This window comes from Acomys russatus, chromosome 1 (genome assembly GCF_903995435.1).
Source record: "Acomys russatus chromosome 1, mAcoRus1.1, whole genome shotgun sequence".
NCBI classification, from domain to species: domain Eukaryota; kingdom Metazoa; phylum Chordata; class Mammalia; order Rodentia; family Muridae; genus Acomys; species Acomys russatus.
The window spans coordinates 85,858,236-85,885,273 of record NC_067137.1 but is presented as its reverse complement, the minus strand read 5'-3'; the positions used below and the strand labels follow the sequence as shown (position 1 = coordinate 85,885,273).

At 43.1% G+C, this 27,038-nt stretch overlaps 1 protein-coding gene across 1 annotated transcript in view; it reads right to left on the bottom strand.

The window, feature by feature from the left end:
- Positions 1-27,038, bottom strand: part of Syne2 (spectrin repeat containing nuclear envelope protein 2) — a 316,624-nt gene that overhangs the window by 216,365 nt on the left and 73,221 nt on the right. The window contains exons 7-14 of the mRNA XM_051147456.1: positions 19,122-19,309; positions 17,848-18,044; positions 15,367-15,467; positions 12,124-12,225; positions 8,950-9,087; positions 4,419-4,583; positions 3,364-3,476; positions 1,800-1,962 (exon numbers count right to left, since the gene is read on the bottom strand). Of these exons, the coding sequence (XP_051003413.1) occupies positions 1,800-1,962; positions 3,364-3,476; positions 4,419-4,583; positions 8,950-9,087; positions 12,124-12,225; positions 15,367-15,467; positions 17,848-18,044; positions 19,122-19,309 (1,167 nt within the window). The remainder of the gene's footprint in view (positions 1-1,799; positions 1,963-3,363; positions 3,477-4,418; positions 4,584-8,949; positions 9,088-12,123; positions 12,226-15,366; positions 15,468-17,847; positions 18,045-19,121; positions 19,310-27,038) is intronic.

Genomic DNA, 27,038 nt, shown 5'->3' with positions numbered 1-27,038 from the left:
TTAATGGGTTTTACTTTTGAAAATGTGCCAAGAAATCCAGATGTTGGCATTGATGTCAGTAAAGGGCAGAATTGACAGGAAAAAAATTTTTAAGTACATTAATACCAAGTCATTGCAGTAGCAGAAATGAAAGGAACAGCCCGTGGTGGGCGCCTAGGACTTAGGAGATGTGAGCCCACAATAGCTCAGGACGATGGTCACGTGAATTCACACTGCTTTCTCTTGCTAGGGAAAGGCACATCCAAACTCTACTACGGCACCTACTTCAGTAACAGTGTGCAGTTGTATCAGCAGCTTTTGTTTCACAGGTTTTATTCACATTAGTAAGTCCTCATTGGCTACATTAGGCTACTTTTTCAGGAGCTATCCCCACCTGTACAAAAACTGACCATGAAACTCCCACTACCTAAAATCAGCTACAGGAAAACACAAAGCTAAACTCGGAGCTGACTCTAAACTCGCTGTTTATTCTATTCATATTTTGTACCAGCAAACTGCTATGATTATTGACACAGAAAAATGTAAATCCAAGGCTGAACATGGTGGCATGCTCCTATAATCAGTTTGAGACCAATCTTGCTACATAAGACCCTGTCTCAAAACTACAAATGAACAAACAAAAACCCAGAAAAAAGGAAGAAAACTAAGACTTCAGAAAAGGTAAAACATTATATATAGCATTAATCTACATATTTTATATATAGATAAAATCTAGCCCAGTTTGGAATGATACCTCCAATTTGGAAGCACACTGTATTTAAGTGACACATTATAATCAAGTATGTCTTCATCATCCTTTTCCATTTTCCTCTGAAACTTATAATTTTGGATTTCTCAAGTCCCCGTACCCCCATTCCCAAAAGCAAAGAAAGAAAATGAAGGTTAAAAGCTATCAGGAAGGGCTGGAAAGATGGCTCAGCAGTCAAGAGCACTCATTGGCTGCTCTTCCAGAGGACATGAGTTCAATTCCCAGCAACCACATGGTGGCTCACAACCATCTATAATGTGATCTGAAGTCCTCTTCTGGCTTGCAGGTGTACATGCAGGCAGAGCTCTGTATACATAATAATAAATAAATTTTTTTAAAAAGCTATCAGGAAAGAATGTGCTCTTGCAGTGCTTCAGTTTGAACTTCTGCAATGGACATGCCATTTCTCTCTGAAGCATCTAGGCCATCTCCTATTCAAACCTGGGCGAAGGTCAGCAAGGTGGCTCCACAGCGCATGAAGACACTTGCCACCGTGCCTGAAGAACCGAGTTCAATCCCTGGGACCCACGTGATGGAAGGAAGACAAGAACTGATTCCCACAGGTTGTCATCTGACCTCCACATGCATCTGTGGCATGGGCCCTCTGCCACCAACAAATCAAAGTAATTAAAAAAAAATTTTTTTTTAATTAAAAATAAAACCGGAGAGACTTAAGACCAAAGTTCTCCAAAAAAAGTTAGCAGTTGAATGAAAACATAAACTGAAAAGGGGGGAAATTATGAAAAAAAAAGTAAGTGAAAGAAGAAAGTTGTAACGTGGGGGGCAGGGGGAAGGGGGACACACACAAGGCCACGCGAAGGCTTCTCTGAAGTAGTAACCGCCCTGACTCCATCTTGAACACAGCAACCCTCGTCTTCCGACTCTTTTGTCTTCCCGCCATTTGACCACCGCTGACGTTTTTCTTCTCCAGGAAAACTGAAGCTAATGAGCTCTAGCAACAAAAACCCACCCCTAGACAGGAAGAATTCCAGAGCTAGTCTACAACCCGACAAGGGAAGCCAGTGCCCAGGCCCAGGCTGCAGCCGCTCACATGCCAGTCTTCCAGCAGGACTTCCACGGACTCCTTGCTCCCGTAAGCGACATTCCAAATGTCCAACTTTGCCTTCGCTTCATCCAGCAGGGCAAGAACTGAGCACTTAGAGCCATGAAACTCCAGAAGTGAAATGAATTTCCTACCCAGAATGCTGTTGATTCTGGAAAACAAGCGGGTTTTAGAATTGACCAAGTGTCAGAAATCTGTTTGGCATTTTAAAATAGATTCTGATTTAATTTTTTCTAATCAAACACCTGGAACTCAAATGTATCAAGAGTGTACCACACCCTTCACCCCGGCCCATGTCCCGCGCGCGCGCGCGCGCGCGCGTGTGTGTGTGTGTGTGTGTGTGTGTGTGTGTGTGTGTGTGTTTTCTTCCACCCCTCTACTCTCCCTTCAAACAAGGTAAAACAGTGTGGCAAGATGTAAAGCAACCATTTCTAGTCTGAAAATGTAACAGAACGTTTTCTTAAAAAAAGTATCCTCTTATTGAAAAATCCCATAAGAATACCCTAAGGAACAAAATACCTTAGAGTTTAAAAACTTCTGCCTAATTTGATGCAGTTATAATTTTTTAAGGCCTACACACACAGACAGTCTCATTATAAAGGCTAGCATCCTCTTGTTATTGCAGTAAGCTACTGAAGAGTAAGGAGAAAACAGAAGATGGTAAGGACGACCTTCAGTTAAATGACTTCTATACTAAGAATGTATTTTTAAAGATTTATCTTCTTCATTGATGGGGGGTGTCTGGCTGGCTGGCTGTGCATGTGGGTGCAGGCATCTAAAGAGGCCAGAAGACAAAACTTGAGCCCCTGGAACTGTGGTTATAGATGGTTGTGAGCCACCCAACATGGGTTCTGGGGAACTGAACTTGGGGCCTCTGTAAGAGCAGCAAATGCTCCTACTCCCTACTGACTGAGCCATCTCTCCAGCTCTTACGCTGATAATATTTTATAAGTTTTTTAAAAAGGATTATTGTATTTATGTCTCTGTGTGTCTTCTCTTCGTGAGTGTGTGTGTGTGTGTGTGTGTGTGTGTGTGTGTGTGTGTGTGTGTGTACAGATGCCTATGCTCACAGAGGCCAGAAAAAGGCCTTACATGCCTCAGAGCTGCAGTGACAGGCCTCTATGGGACCCCAGAGTCATAACACGGGTGCTGAGATCCAAACTCTGCTCCTTGTGATTGCATAGCCAGGATTCATAACTGATGAATCATCTCTCCATCCCCCATCTTTACTCTCTAAAAATGCACTTTTACACCTGCTGCCTTGATCTAGTATCCTTGGGAGACATGGACAGCGCCAATTGTCATGACCCCATGTTTACAAATGGGAAAACGAGCAAGCTCAGAAAGACAAAGCCCCCAGCACAGGAGTCAACTGTCCAGTGACACAGGACGTGAGCATTTAGGTTCCTATTGCAAAACCAGGAGGGTGTGGATTTTGAGATGTAGAAACAAATATGTCAGACATTATCTCAAAGCCTCTATGTCTGTGGTATGCGAGCAATGCTTTTGCTAGAAAGGAGCAGGGCGCTTGTGAAACAGCGCTGTTACGAACCGTCTTCTCATTTCCTCCAGTTTATCAGGTGGCACAACGGGCAGGCTGCTCTCATCGCAGTTTTCGAAGGCCAAAAGAATATTCGAATGATAGTCAATGCTGCCCATCAGACTCTGAAAGAAATTTAGCAACATGAAAATCAGATTTATCTCTAAATGCTGCTATGAAAAGAATGGCCATTATGCTTAAAAGTTATATATCTGTTTTTTTTTAAAGGCATAAATCCCAATAGATGGATGGATGGATGGATGGATGGATGGATGGATGGATGGATTGGTTGACTGATTATTTGATTGACTGAGATAGGGTCATATATTGCAGCCTCTGCTGGCCTGGAACCCACTATGCACCTGGCCTCAATTTTGTTGTAATGCTCCTGCCTCAGCCTCCAGAGTGCTATAGGCATGAGCCATCATGACTGGTTCTCTCTTCCTTTCTAACCTAAGACCTTCATGAATCATTATTTCAGATTTCAGCATAAATGTTTTTAAGTGGGTCATTTTCCCAAAGAGAAGCATGCAGTGGCTTTGGCAAACCCATTAGCAAAACCATTTGTTTTCCCAAGTCTCCCCACCCCTCTAGAGACACAACTGCCCTCACTCTCCTGAACCAAATTTTTGCACATGTTTGCAGTGAGAGCTCAAATCACCCTCATTTTCTTCCACTTGGCATCTTTTTGTTTTGGTTGGCTGTCACAGCTGCTTTAGAACTGCCTGGCCTCTAACTTTCCTGATTTTCATCATGAACGTGAGAGCACCTCCATTTTCTTGGGGGCTGTTTTGTCACGGGGTCTCATGTCGCCCAGCTGGCCTCAGATTTACTATACAGCCAAGGATGACCCTGAACTCCAGATCTCCTGCCCCTACCTCCCAGATGCTGGGATTACATCTGGCACCACCAAGGGCACACATGAAAGTCATCTCGGGATCCCAGGGCAAGCTCGCCATACCGCCCTCAGCCACTGTTGCATTTGCTTCTTTTCCTTCTAGAATACAATCTTCCTCAGGGATAGACCCGAACAAAGGGTGGAATTTTCCACAAATCTCTTTTCCTACCTTGAATAAAGACATTTTCCCTTGGATCAGAGTCATGGCTTCAGAGGAATTCTGGGAGGTCGGCAGCCCTTCCTCCATAAGCCCCTCCACATCCCTGAGCCACACTTCAGTCTCTTTGAGCGGGGAAGGCAAGGAGTCATCCAGCTGGGCTTTCCACGCAGTGATCTAAAATAAGGCAGAACCGTCCTTTATCAACGCTCGCCTTGCTTAGTCCTTCCTTGACGCATGTTCAGTTCATGTGCCTTAGAAAGCCGTAGAATGTTATCAACGGGCAAACTTCTTAGTTCTAAATATTATTTTACTATTTGCAGAGGAGAAAAGTAATTCATTTGAAAGCTGAGCCCATTGTGAACTCCAAGATTGCAAAATGTAAAAACCTGTTTCTTGTTTGGTGTGGTTCAGCCATAGTACACACCTTTTAATCCAAGGGCTTCTTGTACATAGGATTTAATAAAGTTAATCCTAGGTCAAGAGGTAGGGCAAGAAACCAGCTGACAAGGATTAAAGAGTAGGAAGGACTTTGAGTTGAAGTGTATTTAAGACAGGGTGGATAAGAAGCAGGCTTTTAGGCTTCTGAGCTTTGAGCTAGCAAGCCTTTGGCCTTGGAGTTTTCAGCCTTTTCCTCCTGGGCTGTCAGCTGAGCTAGAGAGCTTTTTGGGCTTTTTCCTCTGAGACGTGAGCTGAGTAGGAAGGTCAACTGGGTGCTTTCTCTGCCTCTCCAAGCTAGCAGGTTTTCACCCCAGCATCTGGCTCCTGATTTTTTTTTTTTTTTTTTTTTTTTTAGTAAAGTCAAATGTTTTGGATTTGCTTTTCTTTTATAGCAACATAGAGGAAATTGGCTTTAGTTGTTTTATAGATGTCGGGTTCTAGAATGCTCTGGGTATTAGTCACCACTGAGAAGGTGCCTTGAGCTGCACTCGTATAGCCAAGCAGAGATCCACAAATGTTTGCTGTGCAGGGCCTTGATAAGAAACATTGACTTTGTGAACCATACAGTCTCTCTGTAAATGCAGTAAAGTGAGTGAATCCTACAATGAACTCTATAAATTCATTTTTGAAAAAAATCACTTAATGGGCCGGGCGTGGTGGCGCACACCTTTAATCCCAGCACTCAGGAGGCAGAGGCAAGTGGATCACTGTGAGGAGGCCAGCCTGGTCTAAAAAGGGAGTCCAGGACAGCCAAGGATAATACAGAGAGACCCTGACTCAAAAAACAAAACAAACAAACAAAAAAAATCACTTAATGGGAGGCATAAGAGACAGCTCAGTGGTTAAGACCAGCCTTGCAAAGGACAGAATCTCTATTTCCAGCACCATGTTGGATGGATCACAACTCTTTGCAACTCAGGTTCCAAGGGTCCTGACAACTTCTGGCCTCAGTGAAAACTGCACTACATAAACAGACAGACACACAGAAAGATAGACAGACATTCACACATAATAAAAATACTTAGTCTACAAGCATGGGGACCTAAGTTCAAATCCCCAGAATGCACACAAAAGGGCATGGCTGCAAGTGCCTATGCCTCCGCCGCTAGAGGACAGCACGGGCAAATCCCCCAAGTTCACAATCTCACTAGCCAAACTCGCCAAAAAGGGCAAGCTTCCTGCTCAGCGAGAGACCCAAAGGTGGGAAAGCAGAGAGCAACAGGAAAAGATAGTGTCACCCTTTGGCCTCCAAACGGTCTCACACATCTGCCCAGTCATGTGCACATATCACAAGCACATACACCATGCAACACACAACACACATACACAGACACACATATGATCGCTTCATTATCTATTTAGAACAAGTGAATCATAAGATGTGAAAGTTAGATAGTAATAAAAGTAATCTTAAAAAATAAAGGCAAAATAAACATATTTAGAGATCAAGGGAAATGAAACCAATATGTTTCTGTGTTATGTTATCAGTTAAGGAGTTTTTTTGGGGGGCGGGGAGATTAAGAAATGCTCAAAATCTATAAAAGAATTAAAAATGGTAAATATCCTTTTTCCTTCCTTGATTGTATTAAGATAGGGTCATATCCTGGAACTTGTTTTATAGGCCAGGCTGGGCTTGAACTCACAGAGATTCACCTGCCTCTGCCTCCGCGAGTGCTGGGATTAAAGAAGTGTGCAACAACTTGGCAAGACACACATTTTCACATATGAAACACGCATGGTATGATAAACAGGAGGTAAGTGAACTATTTGGTTGCAAATATGTTACATGCGGGCTGGAGAGAAGGCTCAGCAGTTAACAGTGTATACTGCTCTTGCAAAGGACCCAAGTTGGTTCCCAGCACACATGTCACGTGCCTAACAAACTCCACCTTCATGGGCTCCCCAAGTCTTTGTCTCTGCAGATACCTGCACTCATGCACACACACACACACACACACACACACACACACACACACACACACACACACAGAGTCACATAGACATACACATGATTATAATAAACATTTTTCTTTTGATGAAAAATGCATTTTCTCATACAACATATTCTGATTACAGTTTCCTTCCCCCTACTCCTCCCAGTTCCTCCCCTCCCGTCAGGATCCATACACTTTCTGTCTCTCCTTAGAGAGCTGTGATCCACCCAATATGGTACTGGGGATTGAGATCTGCAAGGGAGGTCTTAACCATTGAGCCATCTCTCAAGACCACCATTAAGTGATTTTTTAAATGAATTTATAGAGTTCATTGTAAGATTCACCCACTTTACTGCACTTACAGAGAGACTGTGTGGCTCACAAAGTCAGTCTAAGGAATAATAATAAGTTGAAAATTAAAAAAATAACTTTTAAAAACTGAATGTTACATGCTAAAAAGAAGTTGTACAATAAGAATTTGTCATGGTCAAAATTTAGACTGTAAACACTTTTTAGAATGCACACTGTAACCCCTGGAGCAATCACTAAAAACTTAACACACAAGCAGAGCCTAAAGCTAACATGTTAAAACAGAATTTTTAAAAAATGAAGACTCAAAAACAGAAAGAATGCACAAATTAAAGAGTAAAAGGTAGCCAGGCAAGGTGGCGCATGCCTGGAATCCCAATATTCAGGAGGGAGAAGCAGGTGGATCTCTGTGAGTTCAAGGCCAGCCAAGGCTACAAGGAGAAAAAAAACATAACCAAACAAATAAATAATAAAGAAATAATAAAGGAAAAAGCTATGCCTAAATTAAACAATAGAAACAATTATATTAAGTATAAATGTACTAATCACTCCTATTAAAAGGTCAGAATTGTCAGAGTAAATAAGAAAAGTCTATGGATTGTCTTTAATAGACACACTATAAAGATTTAATGTGTTAAAATAAACGAAGGAGAAATATATAATTCAAACAGCATCAGAATATCAGAATCAGAACATGACATTCATATCAAATAAAGTAGATACTAAGCAAGAGTCTCACTAAATATACCTACCTATGTTAGTTCTATACTACTTAATATGCTTAGTAGTATATTATAATATGCTAAATATATTAATAAATATAAATAAATATAAACTTTCATATAATTGTTAATAAATATAAGTAATATATAAATTTAGCAGTATGCCACTAAATATGAATATTTATACTGCTTATATTTAGTGAGCTATTGCATACAGTGTCAGTCGCTCAGAAAGACATAACTGTTATAAATCTACATACACCTAATAAAGTTTTAAAATGCACAAAACAGAACTTGACAAAGTTAAAGAGGGGTTCTACAGATTTGTTTTGTTTTTGTCTTGTTTTTTGAGACAGGGTTCCTCTGTGTAATAGCGCTGACTGTCCTGGAACTCACTCTGTAGGCCAGGCTGCCCTCGAACTCAGAGATCCACTTGCCTCTGCCTCCCGAGTGCTGGGATTGAAGGTGTGCACCACCACCACCACCCAGCTCTACAGATTTTTAAACTTCAGCAGTTAAGGAACGAGCCAAGAACTAGTCAAGACGTAGGCAGGATGACAAGAGTACTGGCCACCTTGTCTTAACTGATATTAATATTATGCCAAATTGCTGAAGAATACGAGCTTTTCAAAAGAGCATGTGGCTCTACCGTTACACCACATGCTGGACCGTAAACCAAATCTTAATAAACTTGAAAGGATGAAAACCACAAGCGTGTATGACACTCGCAGACACCTCATCCTACATGGGTTCGTCCTCCATATAGCTTTCCAAGCATCTTTGATACTGACCAATGATGGGAGAGAAGAGGCTACAGTTCACCCAAAACATCAATCACCTACAATAGCAAACACTACGTTATCCGCCATAAAAACCCAAGAAGTAGTGGCCAGTGTAACTTTGGATCATCTTGTATGTAAGCAGAGTGCTATAAAGTTCTTTTAAAATTCAACTCCTATCTAAATAATGTTAGGGGAGAGGGGAAAAACAAAGCACGATCTTATTTTTTGATGAAGCATTCCTGATGGAAGTCTAGAGTCAAGTGTTCACCCAGCAAAGCAATGCTGCCCCCAGAAGAGTCCTGCTAAGCTATGTATTCTATATATTTACGTATTTACATATCATTATTACAGTCACCTGGTGCACGAGGCCGGTCCAGCCTTGCCTCAGCTGTAACTGGTCTTCGTTTGGCTCATTCATGTTCTCTTTCGGTGACAGGACATCCATGAAGGATGCCTTCTCTTCATTCAGTGACTCCATAAAGGATTGCAGACTCTGCAATTAGAGGAACATTTTATAATTAACCTTACAACACTTAATTCCGTTTATGAAACGTAATCTGCTACCTCAAAGTCTATAGCTAGAGGCTATGTTTAAGTCTGGCTTAGACAAAGGTAAAAATCTCTGAGTTCGGGACTCCTCTCTGACTTGGCTTCTTGTAATAATTTGAGTGACTGGAAAACAGTATAGGTGTGTGTCAGCTGCAGGATTTCTACTGAAAGGCGTGGCAGAGCCATCTGTCTACAGGACAGATCATGATGCCACCTGTAAAATCTGTCCAACCCAGAGCAGTTGGCAGTTCTTCTTACTCTTCTGGGGTGGCTCTCACTCTCTACCTCAGATGGCTATGGAACTATGTATGCAAGGCTGGCCTCAGACTCACAGCAATCCTCCTGCCTAGCCTCCCAACTGCATAGAATACATATCTGAGCCACATAATGATTTTCAAAGTTGTTTTTGACTCACATAGAGTGTGCCGACCCTCCTAGCGTATTCCATGCACGCTATAAATCCCCTTCTGCCTGCACTGGGATTTCAGTACAAGCCTTTCTTGGTTTACACTTGTATGTGGTAGTAGTGTTTTAGACTTACCAATTCTGTGTTATTTAAAACATTATAAAATCATTAATAATACTCCTAATTATACTTAATATAAGCTGGGTATGGTAGTAGGGACTGTTATGTCCCAGATATGTGAGAGGCTGAGACAAAAATAAAAAAGTTATTTGAACTCAAGAGTTCACGGGCAGGTTGATGAAATTGGTAATATTTAGCCTTGAAAATAAATAAATAAACAAATAAAATAAACAGCAAAAAATTACTTTATCTCTGATAATAGCGTCATAAAACCTTTTACTGAAGAAACATGAGTTTCTGATACATGTAGCGGACGGGCTACATGGCCAGTGTTCTTCCATCTTGTCAGAGCCTAGGCTCCTATTTCTCCAGCAGTCTGCCATTTACCAGAAACCAGCTGACCCTGTCGTGGTTCGGCAGTTAGACACCTGTTGTGGTTTATTGTGGGGGACGGTCATTCTAAGACCCCCCGCCCCCGAGCTCATAGTAAGAGCTACTCCTTTCTGGCTATAAACTAGCTTTTCTAGTAAGATTACTGGTAAAATCAGATTAAAGGCCAGCCACCTGCGAGCAGCAGTTCCGGGAACTTTTTCCTGACTAACCAGATCTTTCACAACTTCCCTTTCTCTCTGGAATTTCTCTCTTGCAATTATAGCAGCTGTAAAGGTAGATACCTGCTGGAGCATTCCTGAGTTAGGTATCCATAGCAACTCTTGCTTACGCAAATACCCATGCCTCTGTGCCTAGATAAACTCTGTGAAATTTTTCAATAAACGGGCTTTGATCAGAATCCAGACTTGCCCCCTTCTTCATGTCTTGTGTTCTGTCCCTATACAGGGGCCGGGGCAATACACTACTAAGTCAACAAGGTAGTGGGAGCAAGGTACTCCTGCTGACCATGTAGTATTTCTTCAACCTCAGACATGTGCCTGGGGGAAGAAGCCCAAGGATCCGATGCTGTGGTGATCAAAGGACCAAGTGAATTTCTGGCCCCGCCCTCCCCTACAGACTCCGGGCCAAGCAGGACGGCATGATCCACAAGTCACGTGATCCATTCAGTGTTGAATTTGGAAAGGCTGATTCATCCAGCTCCCTCGGGGCAACGAAGGGCCAGAAGGCGCTAAGGGCTGTGCAAGCTCTTGACAATAACATCCTTATTCAGGACAGAGAACTGGTGGGAAGCACAAAGTCACACAGACAATGGGTTCTAAGAATCCTTCACTGGCTCCCTCAAGATCGTACAGTTAATAATTAACAATGTCTTAGAAAAATCAACAGATTGTCAAAGGAGCTGGGACCTTAAAGCCACACGCCACTCTCGGAACGTTGTATACGTTCAGAGAAGCCATGCAGTGCCTCTAAAACTTAATGTCTTCCTGTGTGAAACTGAATTAATACCACCAAGTTCAGCGAGATGCGTCAGCCTGTAAAAGACTTCTCAGTGGGGGGGGGGGGGGGGGGGGGGGGGGGGGCTTGCTCATGGCGAATGGGCAGTGTCCAGTGAGAACATCACCGCTGTACACAGGATCCCTGGTCGAAGGCCTGTGCTATAATTCTGCGTAGCACAATGATAACCTCCTGGTTTTTTTTTCCCTTTCATCCAATATTCATGATGAGGGAATGGTCTGCTCAAAATCAGAGATGGAAGACCTCGCATTACAGAGGGTAAGATGACAAAGCTCTCTCATCAGCTCAGGCCCAGGTATAACATGGGCATAACTACAAAGAGGACTTAAGTAGACACAGCTCTATGCTGGTACCATTTTTCTTTACAAAAGCAGGAGTCCAGAGCCAGGGGCTATAGTCTGCTGTCCTTGCTGTAGAGCCCTGTAGTTCAGACTACTATGGACCACAACACCAACAACAACATTAGCAACGTGGGATCTCATGCCCTGGCCAGAGCCCCCTGACTGAGCATGCAGGAAGGCTTCAGAGGCACAGCGTCCAGCAATCCAGCACCAAGTCCTGGGGTTGTTTATTACTAAATACTATGCTCTGGGAGTTTTATAATATCTATATCTCTAATATCTATATCTACGTGTCTAATATCTATATCTATATATCTAATATCTATAATATTTCTAATATCCATAAGGAGTGGCACTATTAGGAGGTGTGGCCATGATGGAGTGGGTGTGGCCATGATGGAGTGGGTGTGGCCATGTTGGAGAAAGTATGTCTCAGGTTTCCTTCCTTGCTGCTTGCCAATCCGGATGTAGAACCCTCAGCTCCTTCTCCAGCACCGTGTCTACCTGCACACTGCCATGCTTCCTGCCGTGATGATAATGGACTAAACCTCTGAACTGTAATCCAGCCCCAATAATAATGTTTTAATAATTTTCCTTTGTAAGAGTTGCCATGGTCATGGTGTCTCTTCGCAGCAATGGTGCTTTTCTAACCGTATGCTTATCACTTTTCCCCGGAGCAGTACAAGCAAGTACGTAAGGTACTCACATGATACTTGTTACAGTAGGTCTCACTTGCTGAATCCTTCAGCATCTTCTGCAGTCTCTTCTCTTGTAGATCTAGCCAGACCATAGCATCCTTCACCTTGGCCTGTAATTCACACATGTAAACATGCACGCGTGCACACACACATTTAAACTATATCCTACAAAGCTTTGGTGATTTCTATGAACAATAAAATTGATATCTTGAAAGAGCAATGGATTGTTACTTTTACGCCAGTGACTTACTATGCCAAGGGTAATACTGCTGCTGGCTCCTGCATCTCCTTACATTTAAAGCTGACTGAAACTAACACCTGAAAGTCATACTGTAAAAAAGATTTCTCACAAGAATATTTATATTTTTTTAATGGAGACTGGAGAGAGAGCTCACAGGCTAAAAGCAAGTGCTGCTCTTCCAGAGGACCTGAGTTCAACTCCCAGTATCCACATGACAGTTCACAATTGTCTGTAACTTCAGTTCCAGGGGATCCAATGCCCTCCCTCTGGCTCCATAGGCACCAGGCATACTTTTGTCATACATACACACATGCATGCAAATATGCCCGAGACATAAAAGTAAATAAACAGCCAGCTCACATCTTTAATCCCAGCACTCAGAAGGCAGAGGAAGGCACATGGATTTCTGGGAGTCCAAGGCCAGCTTGGTCTACTTAGCAAGTTCTAAGACAGCCAGGGCTACATAGAAACATCTTGTCTCCAATAAACAAACGAAACAAAATGAAAACACAAATAAATAAGGTAAGTAAATCTCTAGTATCTATTAATTGATATATTATTAACTAAATAATACATACAAATTAATCAACAACAATATATTAATAAATGGCCATTTTCATTTATGAGGAGGAGGAGGAGGAAAAGGAGGAGACACATGGCAAGCCAAGAACATAGAGGTCAGAGGACAACTCTACAGAGTCCGTTCTCTCCTTCCACCTAATTCACATGGTTGCAGAGGTTGAGCTCAGGTCATCAGGCTTGCTCAGCAGATGTCCAAACCTTTTCACCCACTCAGCCATCTTGACTTGGCTTCCCAGCCAAAAACATTCACACCAAAAACTGCCGTGAATGCCTTAAAGATCCAAAAGAGCAAATCAAGAAACAAAAAGCCACAAACCAAAACTGCTAGCAAAGTTTCAGAATGTGCTATCCTATGACAGAGGAGAAGGAGCCCCTTCCCCTGACAGCGTCAGCAGGCTTGCTTGCATCCGACTGCAGATTCTGATGCTGGAGGATAAATCCAGGGGTTATAATTTCCTGTGCACTTGCCTTCTTCATCTAGTAAGCAAGAGGGTTGCTTAATATTTTTGTACCCAATTTCCTAGACAATCAAGTTTTTTTTTTATCTTTATTGGGAGGGAGGAGCCTCTCAGCAGGTCAGAAATGACCAGCACATTTCTAAGCCTAGTTTTCCCCCAGAGTGTCACGTCCAGAACCAGCAACGTGGCTGACAGCCTCTGTCACAGCAGTTAGAAAGGCAGCCCAGTTCATCAGACAAAAGGTACTCAAACATGGCTGGGGAAGCCATTTTAAAGAACTTGTAAAATAATCTTTACTCGATTTTACTTGGTATTTTGCTGCATTCACTGCACTCGCTTATCCTCATGGGCATGAGTGAGCTTCTTTTTAGCTCAGTGATTGGAAACTGAGTAATCAAAAGCGACTTAACAGCAATTCCGGGAAATCTCCACAAGCAAAGGCCAAGAGCAGAGCACAGTGGTTCCCTGTATGCGAATCACACAACTCCATACTGACAAAGCTAGAAGCAAAAGGGGGCAAAAGCTACCAGTTGGAGGCATGGCAAAGCGTGCTCAACTGCAGGGCAATGGCTGTATGGTCAGGTAAATAAATGCCTAAGAACTCTTAGAGATCCTCCTGCCTCTGCCTCCCGAGTGCTAGAATTGCAGGTGTGAGACCGGCTCAAAAATTTATTATCTCTAAATGTTCAAAAGTATTGGAGTGATGGCCTGTGGTCCAAGAGCACCCCAGGCGTTTCCAGAAGACCCAGGTTCGGCTCACAGCACCCACGTGGCTGTTAACAGTGGTCTGTTAACTCCAGTTCTAGGAGACCCAATGCCCTCTTCTGGCCATCATGGGCACTGCATGAATGTGGTACACAGACACGAAAGCAAAATACTCAAATAAACTAACAGCCACGGGTGGTGGCACACACCTTTAATCACAGTACTCAAGAGGCAGTCTGGTCTATAAGGCAAGTTCCAGGGTATCCAGGGCCTCATAGACCGCTATCCTCCCAAAACAAAAAATAAAGCTTAAAATAGTTCAAAAGGCAGCTTTATTTCACAACTCATCCTGTGCAATGGATGGAAACAAAGTGGTTGGGCCTAGTGGAAAGCTTTGCAGCATAGAGGGCCTATCCCAAAAGGGAACCACTGAACTCTAGTCCCTTTCTCATCTGTATCTCCCAGGTTCCATCACACACTGCTCACTATGATGTACCACCTGACCAATGACAGCTGGCCATGACCCAAACCTCTCCTTTCTCTTTTAAAGTGCTATTTACACAAAACTGATGTAATTATCTATCAGGAGGTTGTTTCAATAATGCAGCAAAGCTTGACAACTCATCACTTGACCGAAAAAACAAACAAACAAACAAAACAAAACAAAACAAAAAGACAAAACAAATGGAAAGTGGAAGAAATTCAAATCATGCTTTCCAAGGATGAAGCACAGAGCCTAGAAAAGAGGCATAATGGAACATTATGGATATTGAAACTGTTTTATATCATAACCTTCATGTATGGTTTATATACTTGAATGAGTTGTGCTGTTTATTTGTTTGTTTGTTTCAAAGAGAGTCTCTCTGTGTAACCCTGGCTACCTTGGAACTTGCTGACCTTGAACTCAAAGATCTACCTGCCTCTGTGTTAGGATTAAAGGTGTGCGCCACCACTGCCCAATATGAATTGCACATTTAAGTTGTGTGTGCGACTTACATTTCAGCTTTTTTTTTAAAGATTTATTTATTTATTATTATTATACAGTGCTCTGCCTCCGTGTGCACCTGCACACTGGAAGAGGACATCAGATCACGTTATAGATGGTTGTGGGCCACCACGTGGTTGCTGGGAATTGAACTCAGGACATTTGGGAGAGCAGGTGGCGCTCCTAACCTCTGAGCCCCAGCTTTTTTTTTTTTTTTTTTTTAAATCAAACCATTAGTGTACAACCAAAAGAAACTGAGTAGACAGGTAAAAAGACATACCTGAGCTGGACCTCCAGGCCCAGGCGCATCCTTCGAATACTTCAGGAACTGCGCCACATAAGTCATGATGGACTTTTCATCAGGATTCATGACATCTACATCTACAAGACACAGCACACCACCCATCAGCTGCAGGAGAGGCTTCCCATAATTAGAGGACGATGGCCTAGCACACTGGGTTCAGCGGCCCTTGAAGTACCCAAAGCCATGGACCAGCCCTGCCCTCTCCTCATTCTCCTGGCTCCAACATCCATGCAGAAGTTCAGAGCTTAGATCTATAGCAGACAGAAGTAGGTAGAACGCTGGCACTGTGTGGTCAGCATCAGACTAAGACACACAGGGTTGTCCAAGGTGGTGGGTATATATATGATCGCACTGCAGCCGAGGTGTAGAAAGAAGAAATTACAAGCCTTTCTCTTTCTGAAGACACGTACACAGGGTCCTTCAGGATATAGGGATTCGTGGCAAGTGTGACTGATTCCTGGAACATGAGGCACCTGTTCAATAAACGGTTTCCAAAAGTATACGTTGTACCAGTAGACTTGTTCAGGACATTCAGAGTTCACCCACTTGTTCATGGAATGAATAAACCTGACCTCTATGAGCCAGTATAATTACCATAAAAGCACTAAATACTGAAACACTTCCCAATGAAAAGACTTCATTGTTGCTACTCTTTGTGCTTTAGAGACTTACTCATGCCTACTAAATTGTTACTTTATTTGTTTGTGTATTTTCCAACAGGGCCTCATCAGGCGGCCCGGCTGGCCCACCTGACTCTACTTCCTGAGTCCTGGGATTACAGCTGAGCACCAGCGCTCACCTGCATCTGAAGGAGGAAAGAGCACTATCTAACCCAGATCTCCCAATTCTGTTCCATGATTTGGTGATAGCAACCAAACGCCCATGCTGGCTGTACTTACACCACAAAAGTACAAACATAGGGACTTGATGTGTCCTTTTACTGACATCTAAAAAAATTTTTTTAAAAAACCCACTGAGGCAATTGTTAATAACACAGATACTAAAATATATCCTGTCTAGAGCTGTCATGTTGCAATTAACATAAAATACCTATTCCATCGGGCAAGGAAAGCATTCGTGCCACTGAAGAACAAATGGGATTCTGACATACCTGCTACTCCTCCTACATGCTAACATAAAGAAAGTTCCCAAATGGCATTCATGCCGTTGCCCTCATAATTCTGTAGCCTGAAGCCTATAGGTTGACACAAGAGTGTGATAAAATTCAAACAAACGCATTCTTGGCCTATTTGGACTTCATAGCAAAGTATATAACACTCTTCGTTATTGATCAATCATTGTGCCACACGAGCTTTATCCACAGAAGTCAAATGTATAATAAGTCTAGGAGTCCACGTTTCCTGATTTGGAGAGCTGTGCACGGATAGGGTCTAAGCTACACTCCTCCAGAGACAGTACAGCTACACGCTGCATCTGTTGGCTCACTGCGCTCTTCACCAGTCACTTCATTTTTGGGCACTTATTCATTTGGCTGAGGAGAGGCACATGTCATAGCACACATGTGGAGATCGAAGGGCAGCTTGGCAGAGTTGCTTGTGTCCTTCTACCATGTGAGTTCCAAGAAGTGAATGAGTCAGCAGGCTGGGCAGCCTTTACCCCCCCCTCCCCAGCAGGCTTGCTCACCCCACTTCTTTATCTTCCTTACAGTTTATTCGTTTGTTCCTTCCTTGGTCACTCCCCCCCCCCTTTTTTTTAATACAGAGCCACCCCTCACTATGTAGACCTGATTGGCCCAGAGCTTGCTACGTTTACCAGGCTAGCCTCAAACCCAAAGATTCTTCTGCGTCTGTCTCCCAACCCAATATTAAAATCCTTATAAATGTGCACGGTTATACTTGGGAAACAATACAACCCATAGAAAAGTGTTCTTCAGAAAGAAATCACTTTAATTAAAAAAAAAGAAAAAAAGAAAAGAAAAAAAAAGAAATCACTTTAATAATAATCCTATAAGGTTAAGATTGGTATTTTTAGAATTTTCTTGTTAATAAGTGAACACAAGGAATGGAGCAGAATGAAGGCCGGAGTATGGCCAAGCACAGAGCAGTCACTGCTTGCCTCAGCCACACAAAGGAGGCGAGATCAGGAACAGGGAGATACATAAGCAAACGTAATTCAAGACTCAGCCTTGCAGGAGAGCTGTAAGCTCAGGAAAAAAAAAACAGAATCAAGAACACAACACGGAACCTCCTAGAAGGAAATAAAGGCAAAGGCTCATGTTACTCCCAAAGAAGGCATCGCTTTCACTCAGCAGCCACCACTCCCTCAATGACAAAAGCTAGGTGACTGGTGTGATGTCCTAATTCCATGAAATTCAGTTAAGAGTTAAACCTTCCGGCATGAAAAGAGACGGTTCTGATGGCCAACACGGGTGCTGCTTCAAATCAACTTCGTGCTGGAACTTAAAACAAGGAGGTTTCAAAACCAAGCCGACTCTACCTTCTGGCTCCAGCAGCTTAGGGATCTTCAGCTCACGCTCTGCGATCCCAAAGGCCTCTTTCAGATTGTCTTTGTTGGATCTGTGCCTCATGCTATCCAGGTCAATCAGGTCTGGGCGCAGGGCGTGAATGACGGCCAAAAAAGCCATCCCGTTCCTCCAGCTTGACTTAAAATCCGTCACACTGACAGACTCGGACCTGTGCGAAAGCATTTAATGTAGATTTGTTTAAACAACAACAACAACAACCAAACATCAAAATGCTTCCAGTGTGCACAATGGTAACTAAGACCTAACTCAGGGAATCAAATAAATGCTATACATGAAGCTAAAGAACTTGCCATGCAAGCCTGGGAGCCTGAGTTCAATCCTCAGGGCCCACATAACAGTAAAAGAGAACCAACCCACAAAGTTGTCCTCTGACCTCTACGTGCATGCCATGGTATGTATACACATACCCTCATACACAAAAACCATGATGTTGATGATGATGATGTAAATTTTTAAAAATAAAAGTATATCTTATCTGGTCCCTTTAGGATCAATTAGAAAATAGATTTGAATTTCCAAGAAATGCAGACTGTGTCTCTAAGCTGTAGAAAGAGACCATATCATGATATTTTACATAGTAGTTACTCATTCGCTCATTCAGCTCCAATCATCATAGACTTCATCTTGGGCTGGTGAAATAGCTCAGCAAGTGAAGTGGTTACCACATAAGCCCAGCAGCCTGAGTTCAATCCCCAGAACCCACCTAAAGGTGGAACGAGAAGACCAGCCCTCTGAGCTCCACAGGCATGCTGTAGCCTAGAGTCTTACCTACTTACGTTAGTTACTTGGTTTGTTGCTGCAGTAAAATCCCTGATGGAGACAACTGCCTTCTAGATGCATGGGGGAATTGTGCCTGAAGAAAGATAGTCCAGGCATGGTGGTGTGTGCCTTTAATCCTGGCACACAGGAAGCAGAGGCAGGTGGGTGTGAGTTTGTGGACAGCCAAGGCAACACAGTGAGACCCCATCTTAAAAGGGAAGAGGGCGAGGAGCTTAAATAGCGCTTATTTGCCCACAGCAATAAACCACGTTAACACAGCAACTGGGGTAAAGCTGCCATCTTTGAAACCAGAGGTAGCTAAGCTCACCAAGATCCACTTCTGGAAAGTTCACTGTGAAATGGTGTTTCTGTGAGCATACCGTGTGTCAGTCCGACAGTCCATGAGGTTGTGTGGATGGACACAGCTGTCTTTGTCTGTCTCTTTGGGGCACAGCAAACTACTTACGTGGCACACTGCTCCTGAGCCCACTGAAGAAGGGCTTTCTTTGCAGACAGCTGCCATCTTGCTTGAGCTTGCGCTTTGGAGCTCTTCTTAGTGGGAGGACTTGAGGTAGGAGATGAGTCAGGCACACTCACAACCTCCGGTGAAGGTTGATTGTAATCGCAAGACAGAGTCCGAGCAAGCTCCTCAATCTGAAGAAAGCACAATTGTTAGCATGCGCGTTAGCACATGCTGCTTGGCCACAAGCACCCGAAGAGCATTCCTTAGCGGTGACATACTCTGCGTGAAATGAGCGCTAAACACAACTGTCAGCATATGACATTTAGGGCTATAATTCGGCTTTCCTTAGGTCTGAACAGGGGTTGCCCCGCACCTGACCCGGGAGTGGAACCCCACAGAGGGCAAGCATCCTTTCTTCCTGTAAAGATCCCACCACTGGCTCTGCTGCATTAAAGTGAGGAGAAGCAGGTGGAGCTGCTAGTCAAACGCCTGCTGGGAATGGATGGGCTGGAAGGCATCTCCTCTGATTACAAGTCATTGAGAGCAAATGCACATACAGGAAAAGAAGATGCAGCCAAACGTCAGGCAGGTAAGGCCCCAAAGAGAAAAGGAAATCACCATTAAGAACATAAAAATTGTGGGCCAGTAAAATGGATCACAGGAAAAAGGTGTTGCCTAAGCCTGGAAAGCTGAATTGAAAGCTCAGACCCAAAGTAAAGGCAAAAGGAGAGAAGCTACTCCCTAAAACTGTGTGCGGACCTCCACATGCATGTCGCGGTGCGCACACACACACACACACACAATACATGTTAATAATAAATATATCTCTTTTCTTTTTCTTAGATTTATTTATGTGCGCGAGTGTTTTGTTTGTATGTATGTATGTATGTATGTATCTTTGTATACCACAAGTTTGTATGGTGCTCACAACAGCCAGAAGAGGGTGTCAGATCCCATGGCACTGGAGTTACTGGTGGTTATGTGGGTGCTGGGATCTAGGTCCTCTGTGAGAGCAGTAAGTGATACTAAACACTGAGCTATCCCTCCAGCCCCCATAAATAAAAGCACCCCTCTTTTTTTTATAAGAACATGATGGGCTGGAGAGATGGCTCAGCAGTTAAAAGTGAGCACTGCTCTTACAAAGGACCTTAGTCAGGTTCCCTGTCCTTGTCCCTCATGTAGCGCATCTCACAGTGACCTGTAAGTCTAGCTCCAGGGGGATCCAAAGCCTCTGGTCTGTTCAGACACCTGCACTCACATCTCACATGCACTCTCTCTCTCTTCCAGAGAACAGGAGTTCAGTTCCCAGCATCTGCATCAGGTAGCTCACAATTGCCTGTAACTCCAGCTCCATGGTCTCCTACATGCTTTCAACACATGTGATGTACACTCACACAGACACCCAAACATACACATAAATAAAAAAGTATTTAAGAAAAATTAAAAAATAAAAAGACAGGTCTGGGAAATGGCTCATCAGTTAAGAGCAAGGACATACTGCGCTTGCAGAGGCCTCTAATTTTAGTCTCAGCACACATACCAAGTGGGTCCCAACTGCCTATAGCTTCCGCTCCAAGAAGTCCAAAGACCTCTTCAGAGCTTGGCATGGACTTGCATTCACATATGGACATAACCACATGCACACATACTCATGCACACAGATAAGTAAAAAACTATTTTAAGGAACATGAAAAAGCAATCCCGCAATTCATTTTAAAAATCTAAATATACACAGAGGCTAGGGTCTGTGCATAACACAGGCAAAAAGTTTTCCTCTGGGGATAGTAAAAGTATAAAAAACTGGGCTGGAAAGATGGCTCAGAGGTTAAGAGCACTGTCTATTCTTCCAGAGGTCCTGAGTTCAATTCCCAGAAACCACATGGTGGCTCACAACCATCTATAATGAGATCTGGTGCCCTCTTCGGGTGTGTATATGTAATAAATAAATAAATAATATTTTTAAAAAGTATTAAAAAACCGCATGTTCATATATTTGCTGATAAACATACAAATTGATCTGAATATTTTGGACAGCAACACGATAATATCTAAGGCTTAAAAAGATAAATCAATGAACATAGAAACATTTAATGTTTCACTCCAGAATCCACAGAATGATCGCATAATGAGTAGCAATAGTGTGTGCTAGATATGGTGGCATGCACCGGAAGTACCAGCACTTAGGCTGAGGCAGGAGGATCGCTTAAGCCCAGAATCACCACATAGCGAGATTCATGAGAAAACAGCAACAAAAACAGTAGATGCAGCCAACACCCCTAACCCACCTGACCGGGGAAGCAACAACTGGCTAGACGCCGAGTATAAACGGCAGTGCCAACCTTGTTTCCAAAGACTTACTAAAGAGCTGGGGGTGTAGTAGGCACGAAACCCCGGGGCACTCCGAGTGTTCAGTGGTTAGCACCCACTTCTGTACAGACCGATATGGGATATGCCCATCAAGAGAGAAAACTGTGTTGAAGGCTGGGCTTCCGACTCAGCGGTTAAACTTTAGACTTGCATGTGGAGAACCTGGGTTTAATCCCCAACACCATTTTTTCTTTATGTTTATTGTTATTTATCTTTGAGACAGAGTCTCGTGCATCCCAGGCTGGCCTCCCAGTTGCTATGGACCCGAAAATGACCCTGAGCTGCTAATTTTCTGCCTTACTTCTGAATGCTAAGACGGCAGCGGTGTGCCACCTCGCTTCGCTCCCAGCACCACATAGATATGCTATCAGAATGTTCTACAAAATAATTGAAGAAATCGCTTCAGAATATTGATATAGATGAGAAACAAGAAGTCTTTCCCCATGTCAGCATCACAGAAGGGTGTTGTTGTCGTCGTTGCTGTTGTTGTTGCTGTTGTTTTGGTTTTTCGAGCCAGGGTTTCTCTGTGTAGCCTTGGCTGTCCTGGACTCACTTTGTAGACCAGGCTGGCCTCGCACTCACTGCAATCTGCCTGCCTCTGCCTCCCAAGTGCTGGGAATAAAGGAGTGAGCCACCACGTCTAGTCACAGAAGTATTTTCTTAGGTTGCTTTCTAGAATAGCCCTGACCAATAGAAAATTTCATTTTGCTTTGTTTTCATTTTTTCCTACTTTTTTAGACTGGGTTTCACTATGTAGCCCAGGATGGTCTTAAATTCATAATCCTCCTGTGTCAGTCTCAACTCAGTGCTGGCATTGCAGGCAGGCTTCATCAAGGTGCAAAAAGAAATGCTCATATAAGTAAAAAATTAATAAATTCACATGAAATTAAAACTATACCTGTCTGTAACTAAAAGATTAAAAGACAAAGCCACAAAGTCTGAGAAGTTATTTCTAATTTACACGGTCCAACAAAAGACTTCTATCCAAAATACATTTTAAAATTGCTCTAAATGATAACATATATAGAGCAAGGTTAATAACTGGAGATCTCCATAAAGTCTCTCCCCGTGGAGCTTCCTTGGAAAAGGGGAAGGAAGAATTGTAGGGGCCAGGGGGTTTGAGGACACCAGAAGAGAGCACAGCCACAGAATCAACTGACCAGGCTCACAGAGACTGAAGTGGCAGTCACGGAGCCTGCATGGGTCTGCGCTAGGTCCTCTGCAAATATGTTGTACTTGTTTAGCTTGGTGTTTTTTGTGGGACTCTTAACAGCAGAGATTAGGGGTACTTCTTCCTGCTCTTGGAACCCTTTCCTCCTGATGGGTTGCCCCGCTCAGCCCTGATAGTCTTATTGCATCGTGTTATGCTGTGTTCAGCAGATGCCCCTGGAAGACCTGCTCTTTTCTGAAGGGGAGCAGTGGATCTTGGGGAAAGGGGAGGGAGGGAAGGCAGGAGTTGGGGAGCTGGGAGAAGTCGGGGGAGATGAAACTGGGGTCAGGATGTATTGTATGACAGAATAAAATTTTTTTAAAGCAAGGTTAAAGTGTGTGTGTGTGTGTGTGTGTATTGTATTGTATTGTATTGTATGAGAGAAGAACAAAATTTAAAAAGAGCAAGAGAGAGAGAAAGAATCTCACTATGTAGCTCAGGCTGTCCTGGAGCTCACAACGTAGATCAGGTTGGCCTAGAATTCAGAGATCCCCTTGCCTCAGCCTGCTTAGTGTTGAGATTAAAGGTGTGCACCTGCTTTAATACCATACATTAGGAAGGGCTCGGGTAAAGAGCACTCAGATCCTGCAGGGAATACAAAAGACAACCTTCCTGACAAGCTGGCAACATCCATTTGCCACAGCCTGACGGTTCTGTCCTGGAACTTGATTCCTGCTGGGAAGGTGCAGGGAATGAGACATTCCAGAAGCAGGACTGAAGGCTCTGCTCTCAGGATGATTGCACCAACGCCATCACAGATGCATGACTTTATCATAAAAGAACCAGCTAAGGCCACTTTTCTTTCACGCTCCTCTCCCTCCCTCCCTTTACTAGCCCACTGGGAGGTAATAAAGTTAAGAAACCATTGCCAAATGCCTTCCCCTGTGATTGTATTTGTTTGTTTGTTGTGTCACTAGGATGGAACCCAGGGCCTTGTGCACGTTGTAGCAGTGCTCCACCATTGGGCCACATCCCAGCCCACATCCCAGCCTAGCCCCCTGAAGCCCCTTGATTTCCCACCCTTCAGAACTACAAAGCAATGCATATCTGGTTATCATGAATTACCCAATCTGTGTGATCTATTATAGCCTCTCAAAATGGAATAAGACAGTACTATAGCTTAAAGGGGAAACACCAAGGGACCAACAATTCCAATTCTAGATATATATATCCCAATGGAAATGTAGCCCAAAACGCTAAATGGTACATATACAAATATCCCTAGTGATTTAATTAATAATAGCTAAAAACCATCAAGGGTAGAAATGTGTACCCAAAGCAGAACAGAGAGTAAGTCTGATATCACATACGGGACAGCAATGGAAGACACCTCATTACAATCGTCAGACACAAGGGGGTATGTGGGGGTTGAAGAAAATAAATTCATGATTCCACCTCTATGGAATTAACAATGCTAAGCTACCTCCCAAGAGGGCCCAGAGAGTGGGAACCTTTAGCAAAAAAGAAAGGCCAGGATGTTTAATTTATGGAAATTCATGGCATTTTACATGGGAATTTGCATATCTTTCTCTGTGTGTCTTAGACCTCAACAAGTTGACTTAAAGCAGTGTAATCAACCAGTTTCTAAGGCTTGAAACTGCAAATCCTGCGTCACAATTCCAATTCTAAAGACTTGGCCTATGAATTATAGTTGTACACAATTATATCCTAGGGATATAATTGAAGTTATTTATAGTCAGAAATAACTGTGAGCCTTCTGGCTGTCCAGTAATGAGACAGAATACTTTACAACCAATGCCATGTCATACACCTCTATTAAAACATACATAAATTTAGAGCAGCAGTTCTCAACCTGTGGGTCACGACCCCTTGGGGGGGGGGGTGTCTAGTGACTCACAGGAGTCACCTAAGACCATCAAAAACCAAATATTTACATTAGGATTCATAAAAGATGCTCAAGTTCCTTATATTATGTGGCATACTCTTTACATATAACCTATGCAAATCCCCTGCATCATTAAGTCATCTCTGGGTTACCTGGAACATGTACAACACAGCGTAAATGCTATGAAAATTGTTATTATGCTATATTATAGAATACTGCCAAGAAAAAAAGAGTCTATATATACGTAGTTCAAATAGAATCATATTTTCAGAATCATCCTCAATCTTTGGTTGGAGTAATCCACTTATGCAGGACCCATATATGACTAAATATTGATTCCTTCTGCATACATAAAGATTGAATATTACTATAAAGATCTTTATTCCCTATCACCTATATTGAAATTTTTAATTATATTTAAAATACCTAGAATGATATAAGGGTGGGAATAAACACCTACAAGCTATCCATACACTTTAAATATATAAGTATTTTGCCTGCATATATGTCTGTGTGCCACATGCACGCCTGGTGCCCATGAAATCAAAAGAGGGCACTGCATGCCCTGGAACTGATATGTGGATGCTGGAATCAAGCCCAGGTCCCCTACAAGAGCAGCAAGCATTCTTAACCACTGAACCATCTCTTTAGCCCCAACGTATCCAATGTCAACATCTTACCATATATGGCTCTGTTTTCTGTCTCCAACCCCACTTTCCTCCTCTTCCAGAGGAAAAGCTACACTCCCAAATCTAGTTTTCTTTCTTTCTTTCTTTCTTTCTTTCTTTTTTTTTTTTTTTTTTTTTTTTTTTTTTGGTTTTTCGAGACAGGGTTTCTCTGTGTAGCCTTGGCCATCCTGGACTCACTTTGTAGACCAGGCTGGCCTGGAACTCACAGCGATCCGCCTGCCTCTGCCTCCCGAGTGCTGGGATTAAAGGCGTGCGCCTCCACCCAAATCTAATTTTCATCATCCACATGCATATTGTTTTGTTGTAGCTACAAATGCATGTAATCCAGAAAAAAATGTCCCAATTTTTATATCAGTTAGATGTACAATATTTTAAGTCTTTCTAAAATGAGCATCAGTTCCCCAATACATACATAATTACATAGTTATTTTCAAAGAAACAATAATAAACACTCTCCATGCAGAGTCAGTTCAGACTGGCACTGTGATGGTTAACTCAGGCTAGGACAGCGAGCATTGGACATTCACGGTCCAAATGGAAAACCACAGCCAAAGGGCCAAAGACCTGCCATTTGCTTTCTTTTGTTTAAATGAAATGTAGACTCTAATTAAGATCCAAACAGGGACTCATTACACAAATAGGAACTATATTGAGAGTCAAAGCACCCTAAGAAGCCTGCAGATGCAGCTTATGCCAAAGAGATCTCAACCAGTAGGAAGGCCTTTCAGTCTGAGCTTGTCACATGTGTAGCAGAAAACAAAGCAATGCTCTATAAGCATGCTTCCATTCTTCCTCCTTAAGTATCGTCTCATATGGTGTCTCTTCATAGTTCAAAGGAAAAATGAACAGCTTTCTTTCCTAGCCAGTGGGCCCAGCACTGGTGCCCTCTGATATCCTCCTGATAGGGTGTGAGGCACACAATCCCACAGAAATTCCTGGCGTCCCAGGGACTATTTTACTTATCTTCTGTTTGTGTTTTGTCTGTGACTGTAATCCAGTCTGACCTGAATCTCAGTTGGTAGCTCAGGCTAACTTTGAACTCCAGGCCACCTTCCTGCTGTGGCCTTCCAAGGCTGTGACTGCAGGAGCGAGCCACCATACCTGGCCACGTGTCTTCCTTTGAGAGGCCAGATGCATCAGTATCAGGGAGTCACTGTGTCAGCCCACAGGTCCAGGAGAAGGGAGTGGGGGAGAATGAGGAGGAAAGCATAAAAGGAAGATGGAGGCTTTCTTAAACAGCCCAGTGAGGCAGAGCAGGCCACCTACTAAGGACTCTCGCCACACCCAAACCTCAAGAGGGAAGGGACATGCTTAGAAGGAACAATAGTAGACAAAGGGCAAAGCCACGAAGACATCAGACCTGCCTCTTCAAAGCTTTGCCTTCTCGGCACTGGCAGGTGGTTAGAGAAATGCTACTGTTCAAAACTATACTGAACGCCTATCAAAAAGCAGGTCTGGCGTGATCATAAAAGGTCACTCCACGGGGTGGTGCACCCCTGTAATCCCACAGATCACTGCGAGTTCAAGGCCAGCCTGGTCTATAGAGTGAGTCCAGAGCAGCCAAGGCTACATAGAGAAACTCTTGTCTGGAAAAACAGCAAGTTCACTCCTCAACTGAGTGACAGATGCCACCAGACACCAACATTTGGGATATCTTTAATATAAGACAGGCTTGATGACACACACCTTTAACCCTAACACTTGGGAGGTGGAAGCAGGTGATTTCCGTGGGTTTGGACAGCCAGGACTACAAAGTGATACCCTGTCTTTAAAACAAATAAAAACTATATGTTTGCATGTATGTATGT